Below are 21,911 nucleotides of genomic sequence, written 5' to 3' on the forward strand. Positions count from 1 at the left end.
TCTCGTTCTCCATTTGGCGGTCTATAATACACCCCTATAAGTGTTGCTACACCTTTCCCACTTCTCAGTTCCACCCAAATAGCCTCCCTAGACGAGCCCTCCAATCTATCCTGCCAAAGCACTGCTGTAATATCTTCCCTAACTAGCAATGCAACACCTCCACCTCTTGCCCCTCCAATTCTATCACACCTGAAGCAACAAAATCCTGGAATATTTAGTTTCCAATCACAGCCCTCTTGCAACCATGTTTCACTGATCGCCACAACATCATACTTCCAGGTGTCTATCCAGACTCTAAGCTCATCCACCTTTCTTACAATGCTCCTGCATTAAAATATGCACATTTAAGAAACCCCCCGTCTCTTATTCTCTGTTTATTTCATTTTTTTTCTTTCTCCTCGTGTGTCCGAGTGCTTCCCTTTTCTGCTTCCTGCCTCCCATTCTGTCTACTAACTTTCTCTATTTGAGTCCCTCGCCCAACCATTCTAGTTTAAAGTCTCCCCAGTAGCCTTTGCAAATTTCCCCGCCAGGATATTGGTCCCCCTCGGGTTCAAGTGCAACCCATCCTTTCTGTACAGGTCCCACCTTCCCCAAAAGAAATCCCAATGATCCAGAAACTTGAATCCCTGCCCTCTGCACCAGTTTTTCAGCCACGCATTTATCCTCCACCTCGCTCCATCTCTACTCTCACTGTCGCGTGGCACAGGCAGTAATCCTGAGATTGTTACCTTTTTGGTCCTTTTCCTTAACTCTCCTCCCAACTCCCTAATCCTCCCTTCAGGACCTCTTCCCTTTTTTTACCTATGTCATTGGTACCTATATGTACCACGACCTCTGGCTCCTCCCCCTCTGATTTCAGGATATCTTGGATGCGTTGAGACACGTCCGAGACCTTGGCACCAGGGAGGCAGACCACCATCCTGGTCTCCCGACGGTTTAGTTTTTCAGTTTAGGGATACAGCACGGAAACAGGCCCTTCGGTCCCAGGAATTTGCACCGACCAGCAATCCCCGCACATTAACAATATCCTGCACATGAGGGACAATTTTCATTTATACCAGGCCAATTAACCTACAAACCTTTATGTCTATGCCGTGTAGGAGGAAACCAAAGGTCTTGGAGAAAGCCCACGCAGGTCACAGGGAGAACATGCAAACTCCGCACAGACAAGCACCCGTTGTCAGGATCGATGCCGGGTCTCTGGCGCTGTAGGCGGCAACTCTACTGGTGCGCAGCCCTCTCCATGCTGCATCTCTAAACGATGCTAAACTATGCAAATGGTCACCTTACTTGCACAACGCAGGAGGACAGAGCTTTATCAAGGACTAAAGGGGAAGAGTGCTGCTCCCCCTGGGTATCACACACCTGCCAACACCATGGACTTCATCTCTGTCGGCTCGCTGGGGTTGCGGTGCAGCTTCCGTTTGACCACAGAAGAGGACTTGCCGAGGTTGAAGAAAGAGCGCCAAGTGCCAACAGGTGACTTCTTTGATTTGTTGGTTGTCCTCTTCCTGGATAACGATGGTAAAGGACTCTGCGTTAAATACTTGGCGGGTCTGTAGTTGAAACAAGTATGCAAGTTGAGTGAAAATAACATGCTTTGGAACATAAGAAGCAAAAACATTGCAGAGGGTGAAAAATTAAAACAGGTTAGGGAATAACCATATAATCATATAACAATTACAGCATGGAAACAGGCCATCTCGACCCTTCTAGTCCATGCCGAACACATAATCTCCCCTAGTCCCATATACCTGCGCTCAGACCATAACCCTCCATTCCCTTCCCATCCATATAACTATCCAATTTATTTTTAAATGATAAAAACGAACCTGCCTCCACCACCTTCACTGGAAGCTCATTCCACACAGCTACCACTCTCTGAGTAAAGAAGTTCCCCCTCATGTTACCCCTAAACTTCAGTCCCTTAATTCTCATGTCATGTCCCCTTGTTTGAATCTTCCCTACTCTCAGTGGGAAAAGCTTTTCCACGTCAACTCTGTCTGAATGCCTAGCAAGCCTATGGAAATAGACAGTTTATAAACCATATAACCATATAACAATTACAGCACGGAAACAGGCCATCTCGGCCCTACAAGTCCGTGCCGAACAATTTTTTTTTCCCCCTTAGTCCCACCTGCCTGCACTCATACCATAACCCTCCATTCCCTTCTCATCCATATGCCTATCCAATTTATTTTTAAATGATACCAATGAACCTGCCTCCACCACTTCCACTGGGAGCTCATTCCACACCGCTACCACTCTCTGAGTAAAGAAGTTTCCCTCATATTACCCCTAAACTTCTGTCCCTTAATTCTGAAGTCATGTCCTCTTGTTTGAATCTTCCCTATTCTCAAAGGGAAAAGCTTGTCCACATCAACTCTGTCTATCCCTCTCATCATTTTAAAGACCTCTATCAGGTCCCCCCTTAACCTTCTGCGCTCCAGAGAATAAAGACCTAACTTATTCAACCTATCTCTGTAATCTAGTTGTTGAAACCCAGGCAACATTCTAGTAAATCTCCTCTGTACTCTCTCTATTTTGTTGACATCCTTCCTATAATTGGGCAACCAAAATTGTACACCATACTCCAGATTTGGTCTCACCAATGCCTTGTACAATTTTAACATTACATCCCAGCTTCTATACTCAATGCTCTGATGTATAAAGGCTAGCATACCAAAAGCTTTCCTTACCACCCTATCTATATGAGATTCCACCTTCAAGGAACTATGCACGGTTATACCCAGATCCCTCTGTTCAACTGTATTCTTCAATTCCCTACCATTTACCATGTACGTCCTATTTTGATTTGTCCTGCCAAGGTGTAGCATCTCACATTTATCAGCATTAAACTCCATCTGCCATCTTTCAGCCCATTTTTCCAAATGGCCTAAATCACTCTGTAGACTTTGGAAATCCTCTTCATTATCTTGGTATCATCTGCATACTTACTAATCCAATTTACCACACCTTCATCCAGATCATTGATGTATATGACAAACAACAAAGGACCCAACACAGATCCCTGAGGCACCCCACTAGTCACCTGCCTCCAACCCGATAAACAGCCATCCACCATTACCCTCTGGCTTCTCCCATTCAGCCACTGTTGAATCCATCTTGCTATTCCTGCATTTATACCCAACAGTTGAACCTTCTTAACCAACCTTCCATGAGGAACCTTGTCAAAGGCCTTACTAAAATCCATATAGACAACATCCACTGCTTTACCCTCGTCAATTTCCCTAGTAACCTCTTCAAAAAAATCAAGAAGATTAGTCAAACATGACCTTCCAGGCACAAATCCATGTTGACTGTTCCTAATCAGGCCCTGTTTATCTAGATGCTTATATATATTATCTCTAAGTATCTTTTCCATTAATTTGCCCACCACTGAAGTCAAACTAACAGGACTATAATTGCTAGGTTTACTCTTAGAACCCTTTTTAAACAATGGAACAACATGCGCAGTACGCCAATCCTCAGGGACTATTCCCGTTTCTAATGACATTTGAAATATTTCTGTCATAGCCCTGGCTATTTCTACACTAACTTCCCTCAATGTCCTAGGGAATATCCTGTCAGGACATGGAGACTTATCCACTTTTATATTTTTCAAAAGTGTCAGTACTTCTTTTACTTTGAACCTCATTTTAGATTAGACCTCAGTTTAGATTAGAGGTCGATGACCTTTGCGAGTTGGTACCGCCTCAGATCTCCAGCGACAGTATGACTAGTGAGAGAACTGGGAAGGGAAAGTAAGCATGCAGGTACAGCAGGCAATGAAGAAAGCGAATGGCATGTTGGCCTTTATAACAAGAGGAGTTGAGTATAGGAGCAAAGAGGTCCTTCTGAAGTTGTATAGGACCCTAGTGAGACCACACCTGGAGTATTGTGTGCAGTTTTGGTCCCCTAGTTTGAGGAAGGACATTCTTGCTATTGAGGGAGTGCAGCATAGGTTTACAAGGTTAATTCCCGGGATGGCGGGACTGTCATCTGCTGAGAGAATGGAGCAGCTGGGCTTGTATACTCTGGAATCCTCAAGAAGGATGAGAAGGGATCTTATTGAAACATATAAGATTATTAAGGGCTTGGACACGCTAGAGGCAGGAAACATGTTCCCGATGTTGGGGGAGTCCAGAACCAGGGGCCACAGTTTAAAAATAAGGAGTAAGCCATTTAGAACGGAGTCGAGGAAACACTTTTTCTCACAGAGAGTTGTGAGTCTGTGGAATTCTCTACCTCAGAGAGCGGTGGAGGACGGTTCTCTGGATACTTTCAAGAGAGAGCTAGATAAGGCTCTTAAAGATAGTGGAGTCAGGGGATATGGGGAGAAGGCAGGAACGGGGTACTGATTGGGTATGATCAGCCATGATCACATTAAATGGCGGTGCTGTCTCGAGGGGCCGAATGGCCTTCTCCTGCACCCATTGTCTATTGACCCAGGTTTGATCCTTGAGTACAGTCCCTGTGAACTTTGCATGTTCTCTTCTGACTCTGTGGGTGTTCATCGTGTGCTCCTGGATAGTGAAAGGCTTGGATGTGCAGAGGATGTTTCCACTAGAGGGAGAGTCCAGGACCAGAGGACATAGCTTCAGAATTAAAGGACGTTCTTTTGGGAAGGAGATGGAGGAATTTTGTTAGTCAGAGGGTTTGAATCCACAGATTCTTTGGATTATTTTGGAATTCTTTGCCACAGAAAGCTGTGGAGGCCAAGTCAATGGATATTTATATGCCAGAGATAGAAAGATTCATGACTAGTGTGGGTGTCAGGGGTTATGGGAAGAAGGCAGGAGAATGGGGTTAAGAGGGAAAGATTGAATGGCAGAGTAATGCCATGATTGAATGGCAGAGTAAGCGATCGCTTCACTGAACACCTCTGCTCAGTCCGCCTTAACCTACCTGATCTCCCGGTTGCTCAGCATTTCAATTCGCCCTCCCATTCCCAATCTGACCTTTCTGTCCTGGGCCTCCTCTATTGATTGAGAGTGAAGCCCAGCACACATTTGAGGAACAGCACCTCATATTTTGCTTGGGTAGTTTATACCCCAGCAGTATGAACATTGACTTGTACGTGGGAATTGAACATGATTTGGACGTGGGAATTGAATGCAACATCTCCATGTTTGCGGATGGCACAAAGCTGGGGGTAATGTTAGCTGTGAGGAGGATGCTAGGAGGCTGCAAGGTGACTTGGATAGGTTGGGTGAATGGACAAATGCGTGGCAGATGTAGTATAATGTGGATAAATGTGAGGTTATCCACTTTGGTGGCAAGAACAGGAAAGTTAACTGTTATCTGAATGGTGGCCGATTAGGAAAAGGGGAGATGCAACGAGACCTGGGGGTCATGGTACACCAGTCATTGAAAGTAGGCATGCAGGTGCAGCAGGCAGTGAAGAAAGCGAATGGTATGTTAGCATTCATAGCAAAAGGATTTAAGTATAGGAGCAGGGAGGTTCTACTGCAGTTGTACAGGGCCTTGGTGAGACCACACCTGGAGTATTGTGTACAGTTTTGGTCTCCTAATCTGAGAAAAGACATTCTTGCCATAGAGGGGGTGCACAAAAGGTTCATCAGACTGATTCCTGGGATGGCAGGACTTTCATATGAAGAAAGACAGGATAGACTCGGCTTGTACTCGCTAAAATTTAGAAGATTGAGGGGGATCTTATTGAAACTTACAAAATTCTTAAGGGGTTGGACAGGCTAGATGCAGGAAGATTGTTCCCGAAGTTGGGGAAGTCCAGAACAAGGGGTCACAGTTTAAGGATAAGGGGAAAGTCTTTTAGGACCGAGATGAGAAAAACATTTTTCACACAGAATGGTGAATCTCTGGAATTCTCTGCCACAGAAGGTAGTTGAGGCCAGTTCATTGGCTATATTTTAGAGGGAGTTAGATGAGCCCCTTGTGGCAAAAGGGATCAGAGGGTATGGAGAGAGGGCAGGTACAGGATATTGAGTTCGATGAACAGCCATGATCATATTGAATGGCGGTGCAGGTTCGATGGGCCGAATGGCCTACTCCTGCACCTATTTTCTATGTTTCTATGACTTCTCTAACTTCACGTAGCCCATGCTTTCTCTTTCCATGCCCTTTCCCCTCCGAGTCTTACTGTCTCCGCCTACATTCTATCTTTGTCCCGCCCCCTCCCCTGACATCAGTCTGACGAAGGGTCTCGATCCGAAACGTCGCCCATTCCTTTTCTCCGGAGATTTTGCCTCACCAGTTGAGTTACTCCAGCATTTTGTATCTAACAGAAGAATCAAATGTTGGGCTTGTGAGGGAGACTGCTGGGGTAGTAAGAAGATGGGACCCGAGACTGATAGGTTTGCTCTGCAGGGGGAGCAGATGCGTGGACAATGGGCCAAATGGCCCCCTTTTCTGTGGCATAATAAATAATGCCAGACACAAACAACTGGAGTAACTCAGCGAGACAGGCAGCATCTCTGGAGAGAAGGAATGGGTGATGTTTCGGGTCGAGACTCTGCTTCAGACTAATGCTTCCAGCAGCTTCTCTTTTTGTAAATTTGCACATCTTTAAGTGGAGAAATCTGTGATGATGTTTCAGAGAATGCAAGTCCTCAGATAATGCTGCAAAAGGGTCCCGATGGATGAAATGGCAATTTAAACCTTTTGATCAAATTGGCTGCGGATGATTTTAACGTGACTCGAGAGTTAAACTGTTTCCCAGTTTCCAAGACACTCGGCCGCTGAAGAGATGTGAAGGCTACGTTGGGGAGAAGATTTGAAGTGCTGTATGTGAGCTGAGAAAATGCTGTCTCTCCTTACAATTCCTCATCACAACCCTTCCCCACTTCTAAAGTAAAGGCACCAAGGCCAGAAACACTCGAATCCTGCTCAACCTCGGGTTAATGATTGGACCGGCCATTCCTATCGACATGGTGGGAGAGAGAGAGAGAGGATGGGTGGGCGGGAGAGAGAGTAGACGGGAGAGAGGGGAGGATGGGATAGAGGGGAGGATGGGAGAGAGGGGAGGGCAGGAGAGAGGGGAGAGAAGGAGAGAGGGTGGAGGGGGAGAGGGTGAGAGAGAGAGAGAGTACAAACAGAAATGTTTTCAAAAGAACATTACCACCACAGCTTTATGCTAGGTACATCTCTAAAGTACATTAGCATTGTCGGCGGTGAATGTTGCTGACCTGTCCACGGGGAAGTCTATGACCGTGTGGAAGCGTCCCTGCAGTGCTGCTGGTCCATCTCCTACTTCAATGTACTTGCTGTCAGCAGTGAGCGGGGAGTTGATCTGGAGCTGTGTGCGAGCTTGGGCCTCCTCCAGGGTCAGCAGCTTGGTGGAAGGGGACGAGACCAGCAAGGACTTGGGCCGAGACAAAGAGGTATGTCCTGCAGGGGAAACCAGAAGAATGATAGTGAAAGCGGCAGAATACCCGCACCAGGAGTCTCCAGCCACCCAGCCACATATTGCTAGCACATCGCACGCTGGGTGTCTGAAGCAGATACATGCACAGACTCTAAAAACTGGTATCAGACTACTACAAAATATGAAACATAAACAAATTGGGATAATCCAGAACCCACTCACTGGATTCAGGCCATTAGAGGTGTGCAGCGATGCAGTTTAGTTTCCTCACAGCTCTCCACTAAACAGCTTCTCATTTGCAGAAAATCTCATCCTGCAACAAACACCCCCACCAACCCCCACCACTCTAGGAAATCCATTCCTTCCTCTCAATACTTGCAGAGATTCCTAAACAGCATCCTCTACTCCAGAAGAATGGGAGCCCACTTCCAGAGAACCTGTTACCACAGACCACATTCTCCCCATCAGTGAGGCATGGTGGCACAGTTACCTCACGCCCCAACAGCCCCAGTCCCACGCTACCTCCCATGGGGTTTCACACTGTTCCCACGCACCACAGGTTGGGGCTTCATTTCCCACTGGTGTACACGGCAGCAGCGAGATCAGATGGTAGCTGATGGGTTCAGGAGATATAGAGGAAATGAGTGGGGCAATGGGATTGATGGGCTTGGTGTAGGTGCTGGCATAATGCCATGCACACATTAACATGCTCTTGGACACACACACACACACGGTCTTGCACACACTCACTCATGTTCTCATGCTCACATTTTTTTGGCACGCTCTCTTACACAGCCCACTCGCAGGCGTGCACACTCACTCACCACCTCACATTCTTACACACTGAGGATGGGCACAGTGTCTAACAGGCACTCATTTAGTGCGATTGTGTGTGACTGAGTGAGTGTGCGTTTTCAAAGGCAATGTGCTAATTTAGTCGTCAATATAGCTCTCACTTTAAAGTTTTTATTGCCAAAATGTGACTTTTGGCTTGTAAAATAGTGATGATCTTTGTCATAAAAAGATTGCTTGAACCCAAACCCTCTTTACCCCAAATGCAAATCATACCTCAGCAAAGCAGCTTGTTCACACGATCAGGGGCAGCGGCCTGGGTTATGCTGAAGCGGGGAAGCTGACAGTGAGCTACATAGAGCAGCGTAGGCTTGTGTGTCGGGCTGTTTAACAGTGTCGCTGTGGGAGCTACCTAGGTGCAACCTAGCTTGAACAGATATAAATCTTTCGAGACTTAGCTACGTGCAAGACCCTCATATACTGTTATTTATATCCTCATAATCAAATGAGGTGGCCATTTGGCCCTTTGAGTCTATGCCAGCTTGCTGAACAATCCATGATTCTCATTCCCACACATATTTCTTTGTAACATATTCCCTCTCTCATGCCCATTAATCTGCCCACTACTGATTCTCCCACCACCCATTTATGGGCTGCTCACTATTGCCAATTAACCTACCGAATAGCCTATATTTTGGGATCTGGGAGGATTCTGCAGCACCCAAAGGAAACCTAGGCAGTCACAGATGGGAAGTGTATGCTCCACACAGAGTGAATAGGGTTAATTCACAGCAACCAATTAACCTACAAACCTGAACACCTTTGGGTGTGGGGGGAAACAGGAGCACACGGACAAAACCCACGCAGTCGCAGTGAGAATGTGCAAACTCCACATAAACAACACCAGTCAGCTCTCTGGTGTTGTGAGGAAGTAGCTCTACCAGTTGCAAATTTTTGAGCAATGATTGTACCCAAAAATGCTGGAGAAACTCAGCGGGTGCAGCTGCATCTATGGAGCGAAGGGAAATAGGCAACGTTTCGGGCCGAAACCCTTCTTCAGATTTGAGCAACGATTATTGTTGGCTTTTTTTTTTCTGTGGAGTTTAATTCCTTCTCATGTGCATTCCCCCAGCGTTCAGTGACACATCTCCCCACAGGGGATACAGATTCCCTATTCTCCAGTTCAACATCTGAAAAGAGATAGTCAAGTCAAGTCAAGTCGTCAAGCTTATTTGTCACATACACATACGAGATGTGCAGTGAAATGAAAGTGGCAATGCTCGCGGACTTTTATGCAAAAGACAAACAACAAAACAACCAAACAAATTATAAACACAATCATAACAAACATATTCTTTTACATAATAAATAATGGAAGGAAAAACATTCAGTAGAGTTAGTCCCTGGTGAGATAGGCGTTTACAGTCCGAATTGCCTCTGGGAAGAAACTCCTTCTCAACCTCTCCGTTCTCACCGCATGGCAACGGAGGCGTTTGCCTGACCGTAGCAGCTGGAACAGTCCGTTGCAGGGGTGGAAGGGGTCTCCCATGATTTTATTTGCTCTGGAGTTGCACCTCCTGTTGTATAGTTCCTGCAGGGGGGCGAGTGAAGTTCCCATAGTGCGTTCGGCCGAACGCACTACTCTCTGCAGAGCCTTCTTGTCCTTGGCAGAGCAATTCCCAAACCAGATGGTAATGTTCCCGGACAAGATGCTTTCCACCGCCGCTGCGTAGAAGCACTGGAGGATCCTCGGAGACACTCTGAATTTCCTCAATTGCCTGAGGTGGTAAAGGCGCTGCCTTGCCTTACTCACGAGTGCTGAGGCGTGTGATGCCCATGTCATATCCTCGGAGATGTGGACTCCCAGATATTTAAAACAGTTCACCCTATCCACAGGATCCCCATTTATCCTCAATGGAATGTACATCCTCGGATGATGTGCCCTCCTAAAGTCCATGATCAGCTCCTTCGTTTTTTTGATGTTCAAAAGGAGGCTGTTATCCTGGCACCAATGTGCTAGATCAGCCACCTCCTCCCGGTAGGCCTTCTCATCGTTGTCTGAGATCAGGCCCACCACCACAGTGTCATCAGCAAACTTAATTATTGAATTGGAGCTGAACTTAGCCACACAGTCATGTGTGTACAGGGAGTACAATAGGGGGCTGAGGACGCAACCCTGGGGCGATCCTGTGCTCAGGGTGAGGGTCTCCGACGTATTCCCTCCCATCTTGACTACCTGGGGCCTGGCGGTGAGAAAGTCCAGGACCCAGGCACACAGGGAGGTGTTGAGTCCCAATTCCAGTAGCTTCCCGGCCAGTCTGGTGGGGACTATCGTGTTGAAGGCTGAACTGTAGTCTATGAACAGCATCCTCACGTAGCCCCCCTTCTGGCTGTCCAGATGGGAGAGAGCGGTGTGCAAGACCTGGGAGACCGCATCGTCCGTGGATCTGTTCGGACGATATGCGAACTGCAACGGGTCCATGTTCCGAGGGAGGAAGGCGCAGATGTGATTCTTCACCAGCCTCTCAAAGCATTTCATGACTACCGAGGTCAGGGCCACCGGACGGTAGTCATTCAGGCAGGCTGGGGAGGCATTGTTTGGTACCGGTACAATGATGGATTTTTTGAAGCAGGTAGGGACCACGGACTTGTCCAGGGAGATGTTGAATAATGTAGTGAGCACTGGAGCTAGCTGCGTAGCACAGGACTTGAGTACTCGCCCCGAGATGCCATCGGGGCCTACAGCTTTTCTCGTGTTCACCCGTGTCAGAGCCCTCCTCACGTCGTGCTCGGACAGCGAGAATGTGTGCACATTCCTCCCTTCAGCTTCGGTAGTCAGCCCGCTGGCGGGGTATTGTCGATAGTCGGCAGACCTGGGGTTGTGTTGCCCCTCTCGAAACGAGCATAAAAGGAGTTCAGGTCGTCAGCTAGGGAGGTGCTGGCACATGCGGATGAGGGAGGGGAGCTTCGGTAGTTGGTTACAATCGTAACCCCTGCCACAGGCTTCTGGTGTCCTGCTGCTCCATCTGTAACTCCATCTTGTCCCTGTACCTTCTCTTTGCGTCCTTCACCGCCCTTCGCAGTCGGTAGGACTCTGCCTTGTAGACGTCCATGTTTCCTGATGCCAGGCCCGAGTTGTAGGCAGCGGTGCGAGCATTCAGGGCCACACGAACAGACCTGTCTACCCAGGGTTTTTGGTTCGGAAAGGTGCTTACCCTTACCGTGGGGACGATGTTGTCGGTTACTGTTGCGATGAAGTCCGTGACTGCTTCCGCGAACTCACTGACGTCACTGGAACTTGCTTCGAACATATTCCAGTCGACATCACTCAGTGCATCTTGCAGCATAGGCAATAGACAATAGGTGCCATTCACTGTGATCATGGCTGATCATCCATAATCAGTACCCCATTCCCGCATTCCAACCATATCCCCCAAGTCCGCTATCTTTAAGAGCTCTATCTAACTCTCTCTTGAAAGCATCCAGAAAATTAGCCTCCATTGCCTTCTGAGGCAGCGAATTCCACAGATTCACAATTCTCCGGGTGAAAATGTTTTTCCAAATCTCTGTTCTATGTGGCTTACTCCTTATTCTTAAATGGTGGCCCCTAGTTCTGGACTCCCTCAAAATCGGGAACATGTTTCCTGCCTCTAATGTGCCCAATCCCTTAATAATCTTATATGTTTCAATAAGACCCTCTCTCATCCTTCTAAATTCCAGAGTATACAAGCCCAGCCGCTCTATTCTATCAACATATGACAGTCCCACCATCCCATGGAATTAACCTGCCATTCCCTCAATAGTAAGAATGTCCTTTCTCAAATTTGGAGACCAAACTGCACACAAGCTCTCCAGACGTCCACATCTGCACCAGGTGCGTCGAGATGGGGCTACTAAGGGACCGTGTTAGGAACCTGGAGCAGCAACTCGATGACCTCTGTCTGCTCAGGGAGAGCGAGGAGGTCATAGAAAGGAGTTACAGGGAGGTGGTCACTCCAAGACCATGGGAGACAGAAAACTGGGTCACAGTTAGGAAGGGCAACGGGCAGAGGCAGGGACTGGTGAGTACCCGGGTGGCTGTACACCTTGAAAATAAGTACTCATGCTTGAGTAAGGGTGGGGGAGACAGCCTACCTGGGGGCAGCGACAGCGGCCGGGCCTCTGGCACAAAGACCGGTCCTGTTGCTCAGAAGGGTAAGGAAAAGAAGGGGAGGGCAATTGTAATAGGGGACTCTATAGTCAGGGGGTCGGATAGACGATTCTGTGGACGTAGACAGGATACCCGGATGGTAGTTTGCCTCCCTGGTGCCAGGGTCAGAGATGTGTCTGAACGTGTCCAAGAAATCCTGAAATGGGAGGGAGAGGAGCCTGAGGTTGTGGTGCATATAGGTACCAACGACATAGGTAAAAAATGAGAAGAGGTCCTGAAAGAAGAATTTAGGGAGTTAGGTAGAGAATTAAGGAGAAGGACTGGAAAGATAACAATCTCAGGATTACTGCCTGTGCCACGCGACAGTGAGAGTAGGAATGGAGCGAGGTGGAGGATAAATGAGTGGATGAGGGACTGGTGCAGTGGGTATGGATTCAGGTTTCTGGATCATTGCGACCTCTTTTGGGGAAGGTGCGACCTGTACAGAAAGGACGGGTTGCACTTGAACTCGAGGGGGACCAATATCCTGGCGGGGAGATTTGCAAAGGCTACTGGGGAGACTTTAAACTAGTATGGTTGGGGGGAGGGACTCGAATTGGGAAAGCTAGCAGTCAGTGTGTGAGGCAGGAGGCAGAGAATGGTAGCACTCTGACCCAAAAGGGAGAGAGAAGAAAAAGACAATAAACAGAGAATAAGAGAGGGTGGGTTTCTTAAATGTGTATATTTTAATGCTAGTAGCATTGTAAGAAAGGTGGATGAATTTGGAGCCTGGATTGACACCTGGAAGTATGATCTTGTGGCGATCAGTGAAACATGGTTGCAGGAGGGCTGTGATTGGAAACTAAATATTCCAGGATTTTGTTGCTTCCGGTGTGATAGAATTGGAGGGGCAAGAGGTGGAGGTGTTGCATTGCTTATCAGGTATTACAGCAGTGCTTTGGCAGGATAGATTAGAGGGCTCGTCTAGGGAGGCTATTTGGGTGGAACTGAGAAATGGGAAAGGGGTAGCAACACTTATAGGGGTGTATTATAGACCGCCAAATGGGGAGCGAGAATTGGAAGAGCAAATATGTAAGGAGATTGCAGATATTAGTAGTAAGCACAAGGTAGTGATTGTGGGAGATTTCAATTTTCCACACATAGACTGGGAAACACATTCTGTAAATGGGCTGGATGGGTTGGATTTTGTAAAATGTGTGCAGGATAGTTTTTTGCAGCAATACATAGAAGTACCTACTAGAGAAGGGGCAGTGCTGGACCTCCTGTTAGGAAATGAGACGGGTCAGGTGGCAGAGGTATGTGTTGGGGAACAGTTTGGGACCAGTGAACACAATACCATTAGTTTCAATATAATTATGGAGAGGGTCAGAACTGGACCTAGGGTTGAGATTTTTGATTGGAGAAAGGCTAACTTTGAGGAGATGCGAAAGGATTTAAAAGGAGTAAATTGGGACAGTTTGTTTTATGGGAAAGATGTGGAAGAGAAATGGAGGACATTTAAAGGTGAAATTTTAAGAGTACAGAATCTTTATGTCCCTGTTCGGTTGAAAGGAAATAATAAAAATTGGAAAGAGCCATGGTTTTCAAGGGAAATTGGACACTTGGTTCGGAAAAAGAGAGAGATCTACAATAATTATAGGCAGCATGGAGTAAATGGGGTGCTTGAGGAATATAAAGAATGTAGAAAGAATCTTAAGAAAGAAATTAGAAAAGCAAAAAGAAGATATGAGGTTGCTTTGGCAAGTAAGGTGAAAGTAAATCCAAAGGGTTTCTACAGCTATATTAATAGCAAAAGGATAACAAGGGATAAAGTTGGCCCATTAGAGAGTCAGAGTGGACAGCTATCTGCAGAGCCAAAAGAGATGGGGGAGATATTGAACAATTTCCTTTCTTCGGTATTCACCAAGGAGAAGGATATTGAATTATGTGAGAGGGAAACGGAAACTATGAGGATCAAAGAAGGGGAAGTACTGACACTTTTGATAAATATAAAAGTGGATAAGTCTCCAGGTCCTGTTAGTTTGACGTCAGTGGTGGGCAAATTAATGGAAAGGATGCTTAGAGATAATATATATAAGCATCTGGATAAACAGGGTCTGATTAGGAACAGTCAACATGGATTTGTGCCTGGAAGGTCATGTTTGACTAATCTTCTTGAATTTTTTGAAGAGGTTACTCGGGAAATTGATGAGGGTAAAGCAGTGGATGTTGTATATATGGACTTCAGTAAGGCCTTTGACAAGGTTCCTCATGGAAGGTTGGTTAAGAAGGTTCAATGGTTGGGTATTAATGGTGGAGTAGCAAGATGGATTCAACAGTGGCTGAATGGGAGATGCCAGAGAGTAAGGGTGGATGGTTGTTTGTCAGGTTGGAGGCCAGTGACTAGTGAGGTGCCACAGGGATCTGTGTTGGGTCCACTGTTGTTTGTCATGTACATTAATGATCTGGATGATGGTGTGGTAAATTGGAGTAATAAGTATGCAGATGATACTAAGATAGGTGGGGTTGTGGATAATGAAGTAGATTTTCAAAGTCTACAGAGAGATTTATGCCAGATGGAAGAGTGGGCTGAAAGATGGCCATGGAGTTTAATGCTGATAAGTGTGAGGTGCTACATCTTGGCAGGACAAATCAAAATAGGACGTACATGGTAAATGGTAGGGAATTGAAGAATGCAGGTGAACAGAGGGTTCCGGGAATAACTGTGCACAGTTCCCTGAAAGTGGGATCTCATGTAGATAGGGTGGTAAAGAAAGCTTTTGGTGTGCTGGCCTTTATAAATCAGAGCATTGAGTATAGAAGTTGGGATGTAATGTTAAAATTGTACAAGGCATTGGTGAGGCCAATTTTGGAGTATGGTTTACAATTTTGGTCGCCTAATTATAGGAAGGATGTCAACAAAATAGAGAGAGTACAGAGGAGATTTACTAGAATGTTGCCTGGATTTCAGCAACTAAGTTACAGAGAAAGGTTGAACAAGTTAGGGCTTTATTCTTTGGAGCGCAGAAAGTTAAGGGGGGACTTGGTAGAGGTCTTTAAAATGATGAGAGGGATAGACAGAGTTGACGTTGATAAGCTTTTCCCACTGAGAGTAGGGAAGATTCAAACAAGGGGACATAACTTGAGAATTAAGGGACAGAAGTTTAGGGGTAACATAAGGGGGAACTTCTTTACTAAGGGAGTGGTGGCTGTGTGGAATGAGCTTCCAGTGAAGGTGGTGGAGGCGGGTTCGTTTTTATCATTTAAAAATAAATTGGATAGTTATGTGGATGGGAAAGGAATGGAGGGTTATGGTCTGAACGCAGGTGTATGGGACTAGGGGAGAATACGTGTTCGGCACGGACTAGAAGGGTTGAGATGGCCGGTTTCCGTACTGTAATTGTTATACGGTTAATACTCCAGGTGTGGTCTCACTAGGGCCCTGTACAACTGCAGAAGGACCTCTTTGCTCCTATACTTGACACACCTTTTGTTATGAAGGCAAACATGTCATTAGCTTTCTTCACTGCCTGCTGTATCTGCATGCTTACTTTCAATGGCTGATGAACAAGGGCCCCCAGATCTCATTGTACTTCCTTTTCCCAACTTGACACCATTCAGATAATAAGCTGCCTTCCTATTTTTGCCACCAAAGTAGATAACCTCACATTTATCCACATTAAACTGCATCTGCCATGCATCTGCCCACCCACCCAAACTGTCTAAGTCACCCTGCATCCTCCTCACAGTTCACACTGCCACCCAGCTTTGTGTCATCTGGAAATTTGCTCATGTTACTTTGAATCCCTTCATCTAAATCATTAATGTACATTGTAAATAGCTGCTGACCTACAATAAACACTGTTTGCATTCTAAAAAGGACCCGTTAATCCCTACTCTTTGTTTCCTGTCTGCCAACCAATTATCTATCCATATCAGCATACTACCTCAATACCATGTGCCCTAATTTTGCCCACTAATCTCCTATGTGGGACCTTATCAAATGCTTTCTGAAAGTCCACGTACACTACATCCACTGGCTCTCCCTTGTCCATTTTCATAGTTACAGCCTCAAAAATTCCAGAAGATTAGTCAAGCATGATTTCCCTTTCGTAAATCCATGCTGACTCGGACCGATCCTGGTCCTGCTATCCAACTGTGCCGTAATTTCATCTTTTATAATTGACTCCAGCATCTTCCCCACCATCGATGTCAGGCTAACTGGTCTATAATTCCCTCTTTTCTCTCTCCCACCTTTCTTAAAATGTGGATAACATTAGTTACCCTCTAATCCACAGGAACTGATCCTAAATCTATAGAACACTGGAAAATTATCACCAATGTGTCCACCATGGGCGGAAATCCTGGGGTGGGGGGGGGGGGGGGGGGAACGAGGCGCGTCCCCCTGTTTTGAGAGGTGAGGGACAATGCCCCCCATGTTTTGTAATCCGGATTTTTTAATTCAGTGAAAAAAAATTTTTAATCTCCGCTTCCCGTGAGACAGTGGGGGCGTTACTGTTCAGCGCTTGTTAAATGTCTCTATTAACACCGTATTAGCACGATGTATCACCACTTGTGTTTTGACCTTCCAAAACTGTCTGATGTGGGTACAATTATCATTTGAACTAATGGGATGGGAAAGATTTAAACGGGTATCGGATTTAAATGGGTCAGGTCATTAAGGAATCCGGTCAAACAGGTTTCGTGACTGGCTTGCAGGTAAGTCACATTATTTAGTATGTTTTTCCCATCTCTCTCTCCTTCCTCCAAGGTTGGTTCTTCTGTTTGCCTTTATTTGCTTCAGTTTTATTTGTTTGTGCTATTTACATGATACCAGAGTTTGCAGATGGTGTTTTACTGAAGAAATAGTCTGATCCCACCTTCAGTCCTGAACCACAGAAAGAGCCCTGGTTTTCAAGGGTAATTGGACATCTTGTTCGGAAAAAAAAGATTGGAAGGTTGCATGAAGTAATGAAGGTTCATGGTAAAAAGGTTTAAGAAATAAATTAGAAAGCTAAAAGAAGATATGAGGTTGCTTTGGCAAGTAAGGTGAAAGTAAATCCAAAGGGTTTCTACAGCTATATTAATAGCAAAAGGATAACGAGGGATAAAATTGGTCCATTGGAGAGACAGAGTGGACAGCTATCTGCAGAGCCAAAAGAGATGGGGGAGATATTGAAACAATTTATTTTCTTCGGATTCACCCAGGAAAGGATATTGAATTATGTGAGGTAAAGGGAAACTAGTAGAGTAGTTGGGATCTATTCCAGTGGCTGTTATGGATACTATGTGGGTTCAAAGTAAAAGAAATACTGACACTTTTGGAAAAATATAAAAGTTGATAAGTCTCCAGGTCCTGATAAGATATTCCCTAGGACATTGAGGGAAGTTAGTGTAGAAATAGCCGGGGCTATGACAGAAATATTTCAAATGTCGGGTTGGAGTCCCCGAGGATTGACTAGTTCCATTGGGGTGCCTAGCAATTATAGGGATCGATGTTGGGTCCTATGCATTGGATTTGTCATGCACAGTCAGCATGATCTGGATGAAGGTGTGGACTAATCTTCTTGATTTTTTGAAGAGGTTACTAGGGAAATTGACGAGGGTAAGTATGCAGACTTGAGTAGGCCTTTGACAAGGTTCCTCATGGAAGGGGGGTGTTCAACTGTGGATAATGCAAGAGGATTTCCAAAGTCTCCAGAGTGATTTAGGCCATTTGGAAGAATGGGCTGAAAGATGGCAGATTGAGTTTAATGCTGATAAATGTGAGGTGCTACACCTTGGCAGGACAGAGGATCCAAAGTCTCCAGAGGAGGCCGTACATGGGCTGTAAATGGCAGATTGAGTGAATTGAAGAGGTGCTACAGCATGACAAACAGAGGGATCTAGTCTGGGAGGGATAAAACCGTGCATAGTTCCTTGAAGGTGGAATCTCATATAGATAGGGTGGTAAAGAAAGCTTTTGGTATGCTAGCCTTTATAAATCAGAGCATTGAGTAGAAAGGTTGAATAAGTTAGGTCTCTGGAGCGCAGAAGGTTAAGGGGGGGACTTGATGGAGGTCTTTAAAATGATGAGAGGAATAGACAGAGTTGATGTGGATCAGCTTTTCCCTTTGAGAATAGGGAAGATTCAAACAAGAGGACATTCAGAATTAAGGGACAGAAGTTTAGGGGTAACATGAGGGGGAACTTCTTTACTCAGAGAGTGGTAGCGGTGTGGAATGAGCTTCCAGTGGAGGTGGTGGAGGCTGGTTTGGTATAATTTAAAAATAAATTGGATAGGCATATGGATGAGAAGGGAATGGAGAGTTATGGTATGAGTGCAGGCAGGTGGGACTAAGGGAAAAAAGATGTTCGGCACGGACTTGTAGGGCCGAGATGGCCTGTTTCCGTGCTGTAATTGTTATATGTTATATATATGTTATAGATCAATAGATGAACTAATTTAATAGGACAATGCTGAAATTAATACAGCAAAGGGATGGCGAGTGTGTAATGTTGTCAAAGCAACATGGTTTAATGGACAAAGGTTGTCCAATGTAGCAGCTCAGTGAAAGGAGAACAACAAAATAAATGTTACAATCTTCCGATCTACATTCAATTTGGGATAGTGCTTCCATCAGCAGCCCATTTCCTGCCCATTATGTGGTCAGAGCAGGCAGATCAAGGAGGGCTAGTTAACAACTCAGACTCAAACACTGGTCCAAATTATTACTGACTTAATATAAAGAAAACAGGAAATAACTCAAAACAGTGAATCATGAGGGGGATAAAATGGCCAATGTTCATAGCAATGAAGATGAAGGAAAAACGTAATGCATTTTATGCACACATTAAAAACCAGGGACCACGAGCAAGAGGATATGGGCTAGGTACTAAACAATTACTTTTCATGGTAGTTATCCAGAAGGACATGGAGGATAGTAAGATCAGTGCAGGTATGCTCATATTCTCGGGCATGTTGATGTCAAGGAGGAGATGTTGGATCACTTGAAGAAAATTAAATTGATTGACTGAATTGATTGAAAGATTCAACATAGAAACAGGCCCCAGGGTGAACATGTCAATTACTAATGGGCAGAGCTTAAAGTTGAAAGGGGGTAATCTTAGAATAGATGCACAAGGCACAACATGGTGGATATGTTGGTGAGACATTTAGACAGGCGAGTGAAATGGAGGGAATGGTGGGAAATGGATCAGAGGCAGGCAATCAGGATTAGTTTACTTTGATATTATGGTCAGCACAGACATGCTTGGCAAAAGGTCCTGCTCCTCTGCTGTTCACATGGATCCCTCTCTGAAGAGAAGGTTGTACGATAAACCATTGAATCCTGCAAATCTTTGAAACAATTTTGTCCTGTGGTAGAAATATGTTCCACAGACTCAAACTGCTCCTGAGCATCATAGACCAAGGAATGAACAACAGAATCACATTAGGGCAGCAAACACACTGATTATGTTCAGATATAGTAAATAAAATAACTTTTGTTAAATACTCGTCCCAAAATAAACACACAAAGTTCCTGAACATAGGCTTTCTGCAGGAATAGAGAACAGTATTATTCGTAGGACAAAAAGTGAGAGTGCTGAAGTAACTCAGCGGGCCAGGAGCATCTCTGCCAAAAAGCAGAACAAGGCCATAGATGAAAAGACAAACGGTGTGAGTTAGGGACAGAAGAGGTACGAACTGTGAAGCCAGAGGAAGGAACATAGGTGGAAGGAAAGGGGGAATGAGAGTGCAGGTGGGGCACAAGGAAGAGAGGTGGAGGAGGGTAGGGAGAAGGGAAGTGGAGGGGTGGAAGGGCTGTTTGTAGATTGTAGACCTAAAATTGGGGAATTCAATGTTCATGCCGTTTTGCAAATTTGCATGTGGCCTCACTCTGGCAATGGAGGAGGATTAGAACAAAGGTCAATATGGGAATGGGAAGCGGAGTTAAAAAAGTTAGCAACCGGGAGATCCAGCAGCCTTTGGCAATCCGAGCGCAGGTGTTCGACAAAACATTTGCCGAGTCTACACTTGTTCTTGCCAATATACAAGAGGCCATATCAGAAACACAGAGTGCAATTGATGAGGTTAGAGGAGGTGCACGTGAACCTTTATCTCACCTGGAAGAACTGCTAAGCTTCCTGGATGGATGTGAGGGGGAAGGTATAGTGATAGGTGTTACATCTCCTGTGGTTGCAGGGGAAAGTACCTGTGGGGAGGGTGGCTTGGCTGTTGTAAAATACTATTCATCAAGCAGAACGTAACCACTCCAGAGCAAAATCCGTTGTGAATATAGTGATCATGAGGAGCAGGTGTTAAACTATGTAACCACGGAAACAGGAGTCCTTCAAGCTCATTTCACCATTGACTGAGATGGTTGATCTGTGGCCAACTTCATGTTCAATAACATTGTTGTCAGAAACAGATTTATCAGATTCAAATTCAGTTTAGCACTGACCTAGCACCAATTAACATCTTTAGAAGAAATCCAAAGACTTGGAATGCTTTGAATGTAGAAATATTCCTCAGCAGCAGTTTTGTAATACCCTGCCTCTCGTTTACACAAGCCCTGATCCTGCTCTCACCAAGCTCCAAAAACTCTTTCCCCATCTTGAAAACATTGATCAGATCACCTCCAACTTTCATTCAAGTATTATCTGCCATCCCACACATTTATGCTGCAACCTTCTAAGCCAATGCACCTTCATATGATGCCCAATGTGCTTGCCTGCTTACAGTGGTCTGACTGCAATGAGACTCACTGTTTTTTTACAATGGGCTGGATTGAGACATACCTGCACCCTCCCGGATTACGGAGCTAAGCTTGGAACTGAACAGGACATCCACATGATTGAGAATGAATTCCACCACCACAGACTGTATCCGAACCTCCATAAAGGCAGCAGTGCCACTGAAACAAGCCGATTCGATCTGCCGGGACCTGGGAAGAGAGTCAAATCAGGCAGTTTAAGATGGAAATACGCTGTTCCAAGAAAGAGTGCACGTGAGCAAGTGTGACTAAGCAAGTGTGACTGAGCGAGTGTGTGTTTAACTGATCGAGTGAGTGTGACTAAGCGGATCGAGAGTGGGTGACTGAGCATGTGAGTGCCCGAGTGTGTCAGAGCATTAGTCCAAGAAAAACTAAGTGTGCAAATGTGAATGTATCGTGTGAGTTAGCAAACAAGCGTGAACAAGTACGAGTGAGTTAAAGTATGTGACCAAGTAAATATTATAAACACTACTCTCCACCCAAACCAGAGTGCCCAGCTGTACAGCACACCTCTTCACTCCCAATAATAGACTTATTCGCAAGAGAAATCAGACCCAGGTGTCATTAAATCACAGAACATCACCCACAGAAAGATAGAACCATGACCAGTCAAATACCCCTCCCAATAAGAGACTCAGCATAGATCAGCCCAAAACAGAAAATTTCCTCAGGAGAATACAATTCCATTCCATGATGAGTAGGAAAATATTCATGTATTGATTGATGACAATATGGTTTAAAAATGGCTGATGCGCATTAAAGAACACATTTGTGATAAAACCCTTTCCCCATTGATGCTATTTGCTAGTTGATATGGCTTAAATTTCAGATAACACATTATTCAGCAAATATAATTAAAACTCCATCTCAAAAATTGAAAAACAGCATA

The 21,911-nt window shown here is 45.4% G+C and overlaps 1 protein-coding gene across 6 annotated transcripts in view; it reads right to left on the minus strand.

Annotated features, from left to right (window-relative positions):
* LOC129712461 (rho GTPase-activating protein 32-like) overlaps positions 1-21,911 on the minus strand; it is a 570,135-nt gene that overhangs the window by 46,102 nt on the left and 502,122 nt on the right. For all 6 annotated transcript variants that reach the window (XM_055660923.1, XM_055660920.1, XM_055660918.1 and 3 more), the window contains 3 exons: positions 21,048-21,193; positions 7,167-7,368; positions 1,366-1,556 (listed from right to left, as the gene is read on the minus strand). In XM_055660923.1, the coding sequence (XP_055516898.1) occupies positions 1,366-1,556; positions 7,167-7,368; positions 21,048-21,193 (539 nt within the window). The remainder of the gene's footprint in view (positions 1-1,365; positions 1,557-7,166; positions 7,369-21,047; positions 21,194-21,911) is intronic.

The sequence above is a fragment of the Leucoraja erinacea genome, chromosome 32 (assembly GCF_028641065.1).
Source record: "Leucoraja erinacea ecotype New England chromosome 32, Leri_hhj_1, whole genome shotgun sequence".
NCBI lineage: Eukaryota > Metazoa > Chordata > Chondrichthyes > Rajiformes > Rajidae > Leucoraja > Leucoraja erinaceus.